General features: G+C 56.7%; 1 protein-coding gene across 3 annotated transcripts in view; it reads right to left on the bottom strand.

The window, feature by feature from the left end:
- The window catches only part of LOC117880906 (semaphorin-3D-like), a 44899-nt gene that overhangs the window by 4388 nt on the left and 25904 nt on the right, over nucleotides 1-14607 (bottom strand). For 2 of the 3 annotated variants that reach the window (XM_034777493.1, XM_034777491.1), the window contains 11 exons: nucleotides 10530-10690; nucleotides 10079-10141; nucleotides 9508-9627; nucleotides 8604-8706; nucleotides 7003-7131; nucleotides 4353-4498; nucleotides 3759-3873; nucleotides 3363-3432; nucleotides 2580-2724; nucleotides 1841-2063; nucleotides 364-452 (listed from right to left, as the gene is read on the bottom strand). In XM_034777493.1, the coding sequence (XP_034633384.1) occupies nucleotides 364-452; nucleotides 1841-2063; nucleotides 2580-2724; nucleotides 3363-3432; nucleotides 3759-3873; nucleotides 4353-4498; nucleotides 7003-7131; nucleotides 8604-8706; nucleotides 9508-9627; nucleotides 10079-10141; nucleotides 10530-10595 (1269 nt within the window). In that variant the 5' untranslated portion in view covers nucleotides 10596-10690. The remainder of the gene's footprint in view (nucleotides 1-363; nucleotides 453-1840; nucleotides 2064-2579; nucleotides 2725-3362; nucleotides 3433-3758; nucleotides 3874-4352; nucleotides 4499-7002; nucleotides 7132-8603; nucleotides 8707-9507; nucleotides 9628-10078; nucleotides 10142-10529; nucleotides 10691-14607) is intronic. The other variant, XM_034777492.1, reaches the window with a different exon arrangement.

Raw genomic sequence — 14607 nt, forward strand, 5'->3', positions numbered from 1 at the left:
GGGGACAGGACTTGGTTCTGGGCACCACCAAAAATTATACAAACCTACCACCCCTGCATAAGCTCTGTCCATGGCTGCTGCAGCTGAGGGCTGGGACAGGAAAGAGCAAGGGCCTGGCTGGCCCTGAGGGAGGAGCAGCCCTAGGCCACAGCAGCCAGGCTGGGAGAGGCTGCAGGCCCCGCCTGACACTCCCACAGAGCAGACCCCAGCGGGAGAGGAAGCTACACTGTTGCAGCCACTTTCAATGGCCACTCACAAGCATCCCATGTCCTGCAGCTGAGGCCTCTAGCAGAATCAGTTCCCCCAGGAGCCAGCCTAGCCCCTCCGGGGAATCAGAGAACCCAAAGGGGGTGGGATAGGTACCTTAGAAACATTGATTTCCTCCAGGCTGATCTCCTCGCTGTCCTGGCCTCTCCCGCCGGTGAGCCCCACCTTCAGCACTTTGCCTTCATCTGGGGAAGCAACAGGGAGCCATCACAATCGCACTAGACCCAGCGAGAGCCTCCTCGGGAAGTGCTTGAGGGGGAGGCGCTGTGGCTATCAGTTATGGAGGGCAGCTGCTACAGAGCTTCTTACCTTACCTCCCCACCGGAGATGATTACTAGCTCAGGGAAGGATAATTATTCAGTGTCCTCCCCAGGCAGGGGGGACTTGTTCCAAGCCAGCACTTGTACTTTGTCTTCTCCTCTGGGATTCAGCAGGGGGAGAGATCAGACTTGACTTCTGAGCAAGCCAAAGCTGATCTGCTGAGACCAGCCCTGGGTTCTGCTAGCCGCCTGCCCTTCCATCCCTCCTCCTCATTGTCCCGTCTCCTCAGAACCATCAGTCCCAGGAGACCGAGTCCGAGACCTGCTAAGTGTAGCAAGGGGGACAGAATCCAGACTGCACCAAGGACTGGCCTTTACCCGGTTCTCTTCTTGGCAAGAGGCTGAATCGTGACTATGTGCAGCTTGCTGGCAGATCCCACTCCTGGGGGCAGCTGACGGTGCATGGAGCAAATGCCTACAGTATTTGCTAGCCCTGAACATCTGCAAAGTGAAAACTTTCCCTTAGCCCCCTAGGGAGCTCAAGGTCAGGCCCCAGTGAGGATGGAGGGGGCAGTGAGTGATGCCCTCTAGTGGCTGCTCTAGATATGATAGTTGCTCTGGGGTGGTCCTTGTGCTTTTGAAGCTGAAGGGTCTGGCTTTTGGTTACCTGTGTGATTGACCTGCTACCTGCTCCTGCTGGCTGCAGTGCACGGCTAGCTCTCTGGGGCAGGGACAGTCATGTTCATCTGTACAGCCCCTGGCACCACAGGACAGGGAGTCGTAGTCTCCAGGGCAGGAGTGGTGCCAGGGTTTTTGCCGCCCTAGGCGGCAGCGCTCCTCCTCAGAGCATTCAGCGGCGGGCGTCCTTCCGCTCCGTGTCTTCGGGGTGCTTCGGTGGCGGGTCCCAGAGCGAGTGAAGGACCCGCTGCTGAAGCGCCCCGAAGACACAGAGCGGAAGGACCCCCGCCACCGAATTGCTGCTGAGGATGGCAAAATGCCACCCCCCAAATCCTGCCGCCCTAGGCGACCGCCTAGGGTTGCCTAGTGGAAGCGCCGGCCCTGCCCCAGGGCATGGCTGAGGTATGCTGGCTGCTCGCTCCGAGAGTCCCACAGACCGGCGCAGCAAGAGGACAGGACCTTGCTAGGGTGGGACTGAGGTGCTAATACAGCTCAGTGGGGCAGGCTGTTGTATGGGCAGAGTGGGGGGCTTTTGCTGGTGCCAGGAGGGGGGGACATGCTCTCACCAGTGGCAGTCCAGCAGGAGGGGGCAAAGGTACATGCGGAGCTGGTGGTAAAGATCTCAGAGCCTCTACCTGTTCCAAGGAAGAGAACATCGTAGTGCCCAGACTCTGTCTCCACTCGGTCCACCAGCAGCTGCCGGAGCCGATAGGGCACATTGACCCTCACCAGGATGGGCTTCCAGCCAAGGGGGTACACGGGGCCCCACATCAGCTGGTGGTTGCGCATGAAGCTTATCAGGTCATCAGGGAAGTCCTTGGTGGAGTGGAGAAGAGGGTCGTACGTTTCGCTGGGGCACTGGGGGAAGAGACGGAAACAGAAGTGGGAGTTTAAAGCACAGAGTGACCCAACCCCTTCCCCTTCAGTAACTGGCCTCTCAGTCCCGTCCCTCACCCCTCCCTGTGTCCAGGGCCGGCTTTAGGCCAATTCCACCAATTCCCCCGAATCGGGCCCCGCGCCCAGTGGCAGGGCTGCCGGGGTGGGGGCAAGTGGCCAAGAATCCCTTCCCTGGCTAGAGGCTCCTTTTTAATTTTTACTCACCCAGCAGCGCTCCGGGTCTTCGGCGACACTTCAGCGGCGGGTCCTTCACTCGCTCTGGGTCTTTGGCAGCAGGTCCTTCAGTGCCACCAAAGACCCGGAGCGAGTGAAGGACAAACTGCCGAAGACTACTAGTGCCGCCCGGTGAGTACAAGCCCCAGATGTTTTTTTACGTGTTTTTTCTTTTTTCAGTCATCCTTGCCGGGGCCCCGTCAAAACTGTTCGAATCGGGCCCCGCACTTCCTAAAGTCGGCTCTGCCTGTGTCCCACACTCACCGTCCCTGGGCGGGGATAGGGGATCCGGCCCTTGTACTCCACCCAGCGGTAGTCAGCTCCTTCCTTGTGTGCAAAGGGCCCGCTGAAAGCAGCTCGCACGGCAGCCATGGAGTAGACACACACGGCAGAGCCGCTGAAGATCCCACTGCCGGAGAGGAGACAGACCGGCCTGAGCATCGGACTCTGACGTGGCCGCCATGGGAGCCAGCGCGAAAGGCCTGGTCTGTGTACAACGCTGCTGTGGTTTAACTAACTCAGGGCTCAGACCGGGCAGTCCCTTTCTGTGGCTTCAGTGGGGCCCATTGCCTGAGCTTCCCTCCGTTCCCTGCCAGCTTCCGCCAGCAGCACTCTGAAGCCACTGAGAGAGCATCCACCAGCACTAATTGGTACAGCTGGTGCTGAGCCACCCAGCCTAGGGCTAGAGAGCTGCTGCTTGCATGGGAGAGGCTAGCGTCCATTTACCACTGACCCAAGAGTCCCCACCCTGCGACCCTTGGAAGATCAGCATTAGCTAATGGGTGCAGGTGGGGAGGGCCTGGCACAGTCCCAGGGGAGCGGGATTGCCTTGGAGGCTCTGCAATGGGATATGTTTTTGCCGTGGGCTTCATGCATCCTCCCACAGGGACCTTGTGTCCCTCTTCTCTCCTGCCCCGCCCTGGCACTTGACTAGTAACAGCCTCCATGCTGTCCAGCCACCAGTCTCACCGCCATTTGTGCGAGAGCCTCCTCCCCTGCTGTTCCCTCTGCTCTGCTCTTCCCCTCGACCCACCCGCTCACACTGACCTGGAGACCGTGAAGAGGCCAAAGACGAGAGGGCTCTGTGGGTCCCGGGTGCGGAGGAGGAAGACGTCCTCTGCAATGACAGCGGGTGAGAAGTCCTGAGCACACACCCTCAGGGACCCAGCTCTGGGCCCAGGGAGCGGGGTGAGGGGCTTTTATCGGGTGACTTTTGCCCCCTCCCCTCTCCCACTGCAGTGACTGTGCCCCACTCGCTCTGGCGAAGGAGCGGGCAGCAGCCGGCACCCTTCAGTCGGCAGCCAGGGCTGCTGTGGTGATGCAAGGTGCTCAGAGTCCCTGTTATGGCTCAGTGGGTCACCTCTGGGACGAGCCCAGCCCAGGCGACCCAGCCGTGGGCCCTGAAGAATGGCAGCCCTAGGAGGGCCCGTGTGCCCCACTCACCGAGCTGGTCGAAGTGCGTCTCGCTGGCCTGGGAGCCTGGGATGGAGCAGACCAGCCGGGCCTTGAGGAACGTGCTCCAGCGATTGATCAGGCCGCGTTTCCCGCCGACGTCATTCTGCCAGCCATAAATCCACTGCTCAGAGGATGCTTGCAATGCCCCCCCCTGCTCCCTCCAGTGTTAACCCTCCATGCCCCCTCCCTGCCCCAAGCCACTGCCCCCTCCAGGATTGTTAACCTCGACATGCCCACAGCTCAGGGAGGGCGGGATGGGCGATTACCCCACTCTCTCTAGCCCAGCGTCTCAGCTTCACAAAGCAAGGCAGGGGACAGGACTTGCCCAATCAGTGGCAGAGCGAGCAACAAAACCCAGGTCTCCTTACTCCTAATCCCTACTCTAACAGCTCCATCACACTGCCTCCCATCCCTCTCCCCAAAGGCCAGCACTGAGCCCAAGTGGCCCTGCCATGACAGAGGGAAAGGAGAAAGAAACAAGCCCTTGTTTCTCAGTAGGACAGAGCCATATCATAGTGTCAGCCCCTTCCCCGGCCAGTTGGTGGCTCTCCGCAGCCATGCCCTGACCCCGGGGTAGCTGACCTTGCACACGCGTGCCACCCGGGCATGGATGCGCCGCCTCTCCCACTGGCCGGCTTCCAGGGCCGTCTCTCGGAGGAAAACATACACCTTGTCGTCGTGGGCATTGTGGGTGTCGGGAATCAAGTAGGCACCAATGAATACAGGCTCTGCGAGAAGGGAAAGTCAGGCAGCCAATGGCACCGTGCTGGCAGGTTGACCGATACCCTTTGGCCATGTCCCCTTTTCCTCTGACAGACTTGGCTCTGTTCCGGCTTTAAATGATACCTGCAGCCAGGGGCTGCAGTCAGGATTGGGACCCAGGAATAGTCGCTGTCCCACGGAGCTCACACTTTGCCCGTGTCGTGAAATGAGGCTCTGATTCCGTGCTTTCAAATACAGAGCCTCCATTACGATCATGGAGCCATGACCGGTGAGCTCTACCCCTTGGTTCCTGCATCATCTCCATCGCTTCCGCAAAGCGAGTTTTGAGTCCAAACTTCATCGAGGCACAGGGCTGTTGGGCTCTGCAAGTGAATCATGGCGTGACAAGCCAGCTGCAAAGTTTGGTCTCAACAGCACCTGGCTCTGAAATTCCCTGCTGGGCTTTGGAGCTGGGGTTCTGATCCAGACCCATCTAAGCTTTACTAAAGAGAAAGGAGATGCTGGAATCGAGGAGCACCCCAGCAAACAAAGAGGGGAGTGGGAATACCGTTAGCTTCCCGCCGCATTCAGTTTTGCTGCCTTGTGATAAGATCCTTACGAATGTGGAGTCATTGCTTACTCTGAGCGGAGTGCCCTGGATTGCAGCAAGACGCCATGCAGAGCAAGGGTATTGCTCAAACCAAGCAATGCTGGCAGGATCTCACCAGTGGGACTGGCATTTAGCACTGCCCACTCAGACCATCTCAGTTTTCTACCTGACAAGATCATTGTGGCCTGAGGTTTGATGCAAAGTGCTCTGTGGGTTTTTGATAGTCTTGCAAAACTTCCCCTGAACAATTCAGGTGTGATGGCTGAGAAACTGGGCCTCTAGCGCCAACAGTCTGAGCTGCTTCCACTTGAGCTAACGCTCCCTAGCTGGGCCTGCAGCTGACTTGTCCCCTCCATGGACAGGGCATAGAGGGGCCCTGTCACACACCCGCAGAGCAGTGGGTTACACAAGCCGATCTCACCCAGGGCTGGGTTTCAGCAGCACCTTCCATCTTCGGGGGCTGGAGATCTGAAGAACATCAGAGTGAATCTGGGCACTAAAGGAAGCTTGTGCCCTGCAGTGAGTCTGGCACTTTGCCCCAAAGGCAGCTGGAGCTCCTGGGCCTAGGCATGGAGTTGTCCGGTTCTACCCAGGTCTTTCCTCTGTCATTGGGGGAGGGATAGCTCAGTGGTTTGAGCATTGGCCTGCTAAACCCAGGGTTGTGAGTTCAGTCCTTGAGGGGGCCATTTAGGGATTTGGGGCAAAAATCTGTCTGGGGATTGGTCCTGCTTTGAGCAGGGGGTTGGACTAGATGACCTCCTGAGGTCCCTTCCAACCCTGATATTCTCTGATTTGGGGGCATCTCCTGTCCCTTCTCCCTGCAGCTCCTGAGGGCTGAGCCTGGTGGGGGCACGGGAGGGGACAGCAGCAGAGGGGGTAGTTTGAAGTGTTCAAACAGAGGCCTGTGCCCTAGTGACACTAGGAGGTCTGGGCCTTTTAAAGGAGCAGGGAGAGAAAATCAAGCCCCTGCTCCCCAGCAGCAGCACAGGAAACGTGGCGCCTGCATCTCTTCCTGCTGCTCACCCTCTTCCCCAGCAGTGCTAAGTCGGTTACTGTCATAACTATAAAGGGAAGGGTAACAGCTGTCCTGTGTACAGTACTATAAAATCCCTCCTGGCCAGAGACTCCAAAATCCTTTTCCCTGTAAAGGGTTAAGAAGCTCAGGTAACCTGGCTGGCATCTGACCTAAAGGACCAATAAGGGGACAAGATACTTTCAAATCTTGGGGGGGCAAGGCTTTTGTTTGTGTTCTTTGTTTGGGAGTGTGTTCCTTCTGGGGACTGAGAGGGACCAGACATCAATCCAGGTTCTCCACATCTTTTTAAACAAGTCTCTCCTATTTCAAACTTGTAAGTAAATAGCCAGGCAAGGCGTGTTAGTTTTCCTTTGTTTTCTCAACTTGTAAATGTACCTTTTACTAGAGTGTTTATCTTTGTTTGCTGTACTTTGAACCTGAGACTAGAGGGGAGTCCTCTGAGCTCTTTAAGTTTGATTACCCTGTAAGGTTAATTTCCATACTGATTTTACAGAAATGATTTTTACCTTTTTTTCTTTAATTAAAAGCTTTCTTTTTAAAACCTGATTGATTTTTCCTTGTTTTAAGATCCAAGGGGTTTGGATCTTGATTCACCAGGAGTTGGTGGGAGGAAGGAGGGGGGATGGTTAATTTCTCCCTGTTGTAGATCCCAGGGGTTTGGATCTGTATTCACCAGGGAATTGGTGAAGGTTTTTCAAGGCTTCCCAGGGAGGGAAAATTGATGGTGGCAGCGGAACCAAAGCTAAGCTGGTAGTTAAGCTTAGAAGTTTTCATGCAGGCCCCTACATTTGTACCCTAAAGTTCAAAGTGGGGATCCAGCCTTAACAGTTACATTGCCGGGTAGGACTGCCCCCCCAAGGCTATATCCCAGCCCCCCATTGTACCGTTTAGCCAGTGATCTTGGTTCTGTTCTGTCCGGATGTAGTTCTGGGCAGCCTTGTGAACTCGGGTCCGGAAGAAGGCGGCGCTGCTGCCCATGAAGTCGCTGGAGGTGCCCGAATACAGCTCCCCGTCTGAGCTCAGAGAGGCAAGCATGTGTTAGCAGAGCCGGCGGGTGCTTTGACTTACACTAGTGTAGACCAGGTCTACACTAACCCCCTAATTCGAACTAAGGTACGCAACTTCAGCTACGTGAATAGCGTAGCTGAAGTTCGAAGTACCTTAGTTCGAACTTACCTCAGTCTACACGTGGCAGGCAGGGTCCCCCGTCGACTCCGCGGTACTCCTCTCGTCCAGCTGGAGTACCGCAGTCGACGGCGAGCACTTCCGGGTTCGACTTATCGCCTCCAGACAAGACGCGATAAGTCGAACCCAGAAGTTCGATCGCTCGCCGCCGAACTACCGGGTAAGTGTAGACCTACTCTTAGCCAGCCAGCTCCTCCCTGTCCCACCCCTGGGGAAGGAGGCACAGACAGGGTTAGGGGGCACTGTGCCATGGGTCAGCCTCGCCCGAGGAGCCATGAGCTGACCGTGACAAAGGAATGGCAGATTTTCTTGTGGAGCCTTGAATACAAACTAGAATCACAGCCCCCGTTCTGTATAACTAGCTCCAGGCAGAGTGTGCGTACCCTGCTCAGGTGTGGGTCTCAGAGGTGGCCAAGTTTGCCACCTTTCCCTGCGAACACTTTGCGAATTGAAGGCAGGCTGTGCCAGGCAGTTGCTGGGAGGGAGATTGAGGAGCTCTGAGGGTATAACTACACTGCGGCTGAAGGTGTAATTCCCAACGTGGGGAGATGTACATGTGCCAGCTCTGAGCGTGCTAGTGTGGGTGGCCATGGCGCCAGGGGCAGCATCTTGGGCTGACTGGCAGAGTACAGTCCCACCCAAAACCCCAGGTAAATACTCTACTCCACACAATGAGGGTTAGAAATTCTCCAGCATTAAAACAAGAACAAACACCTAACAAGAACCAACAGCTTAGCAATAACTAAATACAGGGCAGATGAAACCAATTCCCTTCATCACTCGGCAAGAAATGCCAATTTCCTTACCTACCACCCTGGGCCAGGAGAGGGTCTTATTACAATCTCCTCCTGCACAATCTAGTGCCTGTATCACCCTCCCGAAGCGAGATTGGCAGCCTTCAACTGCTGTTAGACAGATGGGCCTTCCTCTCTTAGATCCAGCTAGTCACAAGCTTGGGCAGCTCTGTAGTTCCAGCCCCAGATCAGCCGTGCAGGGTAAGAAGCCCAGGCCAAAGCTCGGCTGTGATGATGCTGTGCAGCCAGTCGCTCCTTGCCTAGTCCCTGTCAGAGCTAACCTCCTACCTTGGCCTTTCACACCTGCCTGGGCGTCTGGCTGAGCTCCCCCGTGAAAGAGAACTTGTGGGTTCCACTCTGGCAGAAACCACAGCTGAATGAGGGACGTGGGTTAGGAATCATTGGCAGGGGATGGAGCTGATTGTCTAACTCTACTTCATTTCTAATGCGCCCATCATCACAGTATCTAGGTCCCTCTTCCTACCCCTCCCCTCCATTCCTCTTACCTATGAGTAGCCCAGTGAAAGGTTCATGGGGGCTGAATGGACACTTGCCTCTCCCAGATTCCACGGAGTTGGCCACCAGCTGTATAGGGGAGCCCCCCGGCTCCTGCAAGGGTTAAAGGGGAGATTTTTGGCACAGGGAGAGACTGGGAATGAACTGATCTGAGTGACTTTGGGGCAGCCCCGCCAGACTTCAAAGTCCACATTGTGTCAGACACACATGCCCATATGTCGGGGTCTGAGCCGCGTTGGGGTCTGCTCTGCCGGCCACTGCCAAGTTAGCAGCACTTAGTATGTATCGGATGGATGTGCTCATAGTGCTGGAGGCAGAAGCAGACACAGTCCCTGGTCCCTAAGAGCTCACAATACAGGGAAGGTCTTGGAGGTGCGACCAGGCAGGGACGCTGCTGGGCACCAACCCAAGCTGGCCAGGTTCAGCTCGTCTGGTGAGAGACTAAGGACCGGGCCTGGGTCGCTCAGTTGCTGTTTTCCTGGGAGCAGCTGATCTCTGGAGAGGACTGACCCTTGCGAGGGGTGCATGTGCCCCAGGGTCCTGCTGCAGGAATGGGCATGCCCCCCTCCTGCTGCTGGGGGAGAAAGGGGAGTGAGCACCCTCTCTTAGGCCCCCTCATGCTGCCCCCCTCCTGAGGTCCTTCATGCTACCTGCGCAAGACATGCTACCAGGTTCCTTGCACTAGGTGCAGAGCTTGGCACGTGCAGGCTCTGGTGTCCCTCTTGCACCACCTAGGAGATTGTGCGCCTCTCCCCTGTGAGTCCTCATGCCCCACCAGAGAGGAGAGAATGGGTACCCTGGGATTCATCATGGAGCCCAGTGGGGGTGAGGGCACGTCTGGGGGTTTTCTCACTGCCCTTGGCACAGGCAAATTCACCCTCCAGGGTCTCTCACCTGTGTCCTGGCTCCGAGCTGGACAAAGGCGCAGATGGGCTGGTAGGAGCCAGTCCCGCAGGCAAACACGTGGCTCCTGTTGAATGGCTGGAGAAGCCGGATGAAATTGGCACATTCTGTCTGCTCGGGGAAAAAAGGGTTCCTTCAAATGCCAGCACCATTACCCTGGGCCTTTGTGCTTCAGATCCTGCCCCTGGAGCCCCCTCACCTCTTCTAACACTGATCTCCAGCATGTCCCCTCCCCAGGGTACGGGAATGCCCTGCCTCCATTTGCTGTGCACTTCCCCATAGGTTTGCTGATCCCCAGAAGAGTGGGCGATGTCTGGCTAACACTAGCCATGGGGACAAGGCCAGCGGCCTGGTGGCCCCTGACCAAAGCTGTATGCTTACTGTCCCATCGTTAAAGGTTACATGGGGCCAAAGGGAGCCATGCCGGCAGCCTGAGCGCCCACTGGCTACAGATCAATGAGGCTGCTGCTCTCGGCAGGCTGGACTCATGTGGGTCAGGCAGATTCCTGCCTGGGCCATGGCTCGCTGAGCTTCTAACAAGGATGTTGGGATCCTGCTTTACCTCTGCGTTCTTCCCAGCAAGCCGGCAGCGCTCCACCTGCTCCTTGCGGGCTGGCCAGAAAACCTGCAAGAGAAAGCACCGGCCTCGGCCTGTTACTCCAGCCTCCTCTCTCCTCCTCAGTGGTCCTGCACCAGTCGGGCAGCACAAAGGGGGCTGGAGCTGCTCCCCAAGAGCGCTCCATGCTCCATCCTGCTTCCCTGACAGGGGTGCTAAGCATGGGCAGGTGCGTGTCAGTACATACAATCACAGCCCAACCAGTCAGTGGTGCCACTTTCTTGGGTGTAATGCCCCCCACCCCCATGGCAGTGTATAACAGGCCTTTGGTTGCTGGCTTTGCAGTACCGGTGCCCCCTCTGGCACGCAGAGCTGTGCTCCCGGCTCCCCAGGCTGCTGGGAAGGGGAAAGCCGGGCTGCCTCGGGACTGCATTTCCATGCCCACCCCGGCACTGACCTTCTGAGGCTCCTCATTTGGCCTGTCCAGATGCAGCAGGAAGATGTGGTTTTTGGCTCCCACCATCAGCCACGCCCTGGTCTCATCCACCAGGAAGGACTGGAAGGCCAGCCCATCTCCTGAACCCAGCAACAGGCGGGAGCTGTTGGATCTCAGCAGGTCTGCAGAGCAGAGTGGGGGATCTGTCACCCCCATACACAGGAGGGAGCCCTGACCACATCCCCCACCCCTAGAGATAGCGAGCAGTATCTCACCTGGTCCTGCATGCTCCCCGGGAAAGTCCTCTTTACCCTGACCCTGGAAGAGTCCTTGCTACCGTGAACGCTATCCCCGTGCGCCCTGGGGAAGGACTGCACTACCCCAGAGGATAGCGAGCATTACCCCCGCCTACAGGAGATAGCAAGCACTGCTAATAGCTGCTCTTTCCCTGACACTAGGGCAAGATGGCCCACCCCACCTCTGGCCAGTAACTGGTGTGGCCTCTGGTGGTCCTGGCCTGGTGTTCCCTCCCAGAGAGCGGAGTGTCCCATGGGTCAGGACAGCCGGCTGGCCCCACAGGAGACAAGCAGCTGCTATAGGGTCAGGGCAACTCAGCTTCGAGTGTCACTGACCTTGCAGTTCAATGGCGCCATGGGGCCTGGAAGAATTTTAACCATTGCAGCAAATCCCCGATTCTCCACAGTCCCGTTGCCCGGGCAGTGCAGGCTGAGAATGCAGGACGGGTGCAGCTTGCATTTCTAGCAGAGGGATCCCTAAGCCTGGGCTCAGTGGAGTTTCTATATAAAGGCTCTCAGTCATTCCCCTGGTGAACGTAGCCTTGAAATTAAAGTCTGTGTTAAACTGGTGACTGCTGCTTGATTTATGGGGCAATTGTTTGTGGTGTTGCAGGACTCATTTCCCTAGCTGAGCTGGGCCTCACCTCCTGGGTTGAGCAGAATCTCGACAGCTTCTAAATCCATATCCCTCTCTCTCCTGAGGAACCGCAGCATTTCTCAGCCCTGGCCCAGGCCAGCTCGTGGGAGATGCCAGAGGGACCCCTGGCCCAAGCGGGTGAGAGCAGCACAGAAACTGGAGGTGGCAAGGTCCCAGAAGGTGATTTCCTGGCGCCTTTGCACCATGGAGTCCGTCTGCAGGGGCATGTTCCAATGCTTTGTCGGTTCTGCTCTACTGCTAATGTCCCAATGGATGGGGCTGTCACCGTTTCTCTAGGGAGAGTATCCCCATTCCCCAGCCTCTCTGTGCACTGGCAGGACTTTGCCCCTGCCTGTCTTCTCCTTTATTTGCTAAGCGCTGACCACATGCTCAGCTCTGCACAGAGCCAGCCAGTCCCTGCCCCAAGGAGCTTACAGTCTAAACCTCCCCCTGCTGCTCCCTGGTCCATCCTGCACCATTCCTCAGCCTCAGCATCCCTCAGCAGATGTGCCTTCACACTGCTGAGCCAATGGGGATCTGTCAGCTCTTCCCCTCCCCCTTAAAACAGTAGTGGAGTTTAAGTCCTGGATTAGCCCAGCTCAGAAAGTAGCTTTTAGAGCAGTCATTTGCTGACCAAGCCCCGGATGGCAAGATTCCCGGGAGCAACGTCGGCCGAACGAAGCAAAGGAGCCAGCGCAAAGCCCTTGGTATGAGCACTCCTCCACCTCCCACTCCTCCTGCCGCCCCACCCCTCGCTCAGGGAGCGGACAAAGGAGCACGGACTTGGTGCTGCACTGGAGAAAGTGCCAGCAAGGTGAGTGCCCTCGGGTGAGGGGGCAGGACTGGGCAGCCACTGCCAGGTGCCCAATCCTCCTCTTCCCCCAGTTCTGTCTGCACGTGACAGCCAAGGCGCTGGACCGCAGCAGCGATTGAGTGCCCTAGGCATGAGCTGGACTGGACCCAGCTTGCTCTCCCATCGCTGTAACAGCCCTATTGGCTAACAGCAGGAATCGAGGCCGTCTGGCCATACTCTCTCTCTTGCCATACCACCTCATCTTCACCTGCGGGGACACCTCTGAGCCTCAGGTGTCTGGCTCCCCTTCCTGGCTGAGTTCCAGGGGTGCTTGGGGGGGAATCTTTCACCTTGGCTAATCGTCCCTGAAACATTGCCCAATCTAGCCTGAGCCCGGACAGCGGGCTGTGTGGGAATTAATGAGACATGTATCAGTCTGGGGGGGACAGCCAAATCCACCCCCCTGTCACTCCACAGACATGCATGGAGTTTTGCTCTGATTAAGTGCTGACCACATGCTGTACAAAACCCAAACCTCAAAGCAGCCACTGCCCTGGAGAGGTTACTCAGTAGAAGACTGATGCAACTGGACAAGAAGTGATGGGAGGCCCAGAGGGAAGAGTCACCTTAGAGCATTTAAAACCCTTAACCAATCACTTTCCTGTGTCTCTTGGAGGGATCTGACTGAGGCGAGAGTGCTGGCCAGCTGCACTGGGAGGTCATGCCAGGCTGAGGGGGCTTGGAGGAAGGTCGGAAAACAGGAGTGGAAGAAGGAAACAAGAGAGGAGATCAGGCAGGCGTTACTGGCTGAATGACGGGGCTGGGGATGTGTAGGAGGTGAGATGTGAGTCCTAGGTCTGGGAGAATCTGTGCAGGACCTTGAAATCCACGAAGATGGGATGAACTTGGCTCTCTGTGGCTGAGCAGACTGCACCAGAAATGCAACTGGGGAGCAAGCAAGCCAGCATATGTCTGTGCAGGTGTGGGTCTGTGTATGTGGGGACATGGATGCCTGAGATGGGATGCATGGAGGCGCATGCTAAAACAGGCCATGGGATTGCAGACTTTCTCTTTCCCTGTCACCTCATTTCCAGGGGACAGAGGAAGCCAGGACCTCTTTTTCTTCAGGGAAGCTGCAGCCAGCTGGAAATTCCACTGACATCTGCTCAGCCCAGCAGGGCAAGGAGCAACTGCAGCATTTGCAGCGGGCAGGTGCTGCTTCTCAGTCTCTGTATGAAGAAAGCGCTTCAGTCAAGGCAGCAGCTCAATGGCAAATCAGTTCCCCGGCTCAGCCCAGTCCAGCCTGGCTAATGACCGGGCCTGGCATTTCATATACAGCGAGCCAGGGAATTTACTTGCCACTAAGCATTCCTGCTGCAAGTGTCCTATAACTAGCCATGGGAGGCGTTCTTACGGCTGGCATCATTGCTTGCTAGCTGTATCTCCAGTGCCGTTTCCCCGGCTGCAGCCTGACGACCTCTGTGTGCTTTCCCCCCGACCAAGGGCAAAGCTTTTTAAATCTGCCTAGGGAATCTGGACTCGTGTTCGTTGGAACGGGGCAGGTGAGTACAGTCCGAATGAGCCAGAGTGGGGAACTCACCCTCCCACAAGCTGATGATCGCTGCCCTGTGAGTGACCCCAGGCGGGAACTGGGCAGGACCCAGATCTACAATGCATTCACCGGCCTCTGAAAAGGCTGGGTGTCTCCCTGGAGGCAGGGCTGCTCCTCTGACCCTGCTCACCCGGAGTGAAATGTAGGCCAGGCCCACTGAGGATACAGATCAGAGTGAGGGGTGGGGGCAGGTCAAAGGTTTATCCAATACACACCCCCACCCTGCTTTATTAACCAGAGTAATGCAATGAGGTCCCTAGAGCAATAGAGCCCAGGACACTCCCATTAGCACTGCTTCACTTTCTGACCTCCCTCGGGCCGTGGGCAGGGGAGAGGTCAGCCAGGGTTGATGGTGGGTTTCACTCAGGTCCACTATGTTCTTTGGGGCTAAGATTCAATCTGGCTCCCAGGCAAGATGAATTATTCCGCACTTGCAGCATTAAGTCCATCGCCATGATCTCTAGTTTCAGATCCTCCATCCTGTGGCTTGGCTTGTCCCATTCCCTTCGTGAAGAAGTAGGTGGGAATCTGACCCAGTTCATCCCACTCATGAAACAAACTTGGGCAAGGTACTGATCAGTTAAACAGGAAGTCTGGGGGGGCTGGGAAAGGGGTGGAGCAGGGAGATCCCCACTGTGTGGTGGCTGGGAGAGCCCAGGTACCTGCTCCTTATCTGCAGATGAGGCATCATATCCCTCCAAGCATATTTACATTCCTGGCCAGGTCCCCCATAACCATTGCATCCTGCTGAGCATCTCTGC

The sequence above is a fragment of the Trachemys scripta genome, chromosome 7, assembly GCF_013100865.1.
Source record: "Trachemys scripta elegans isolate TJP31775 chromosome 7, CAS_Tse_1.0, whole genome shotgun sequence".
Classification (NCBI taxonomy): Eukaryota; Metazoa; Chordata; order Testudines; family Emydidae; genus Trachemys; species Trachemys scripta.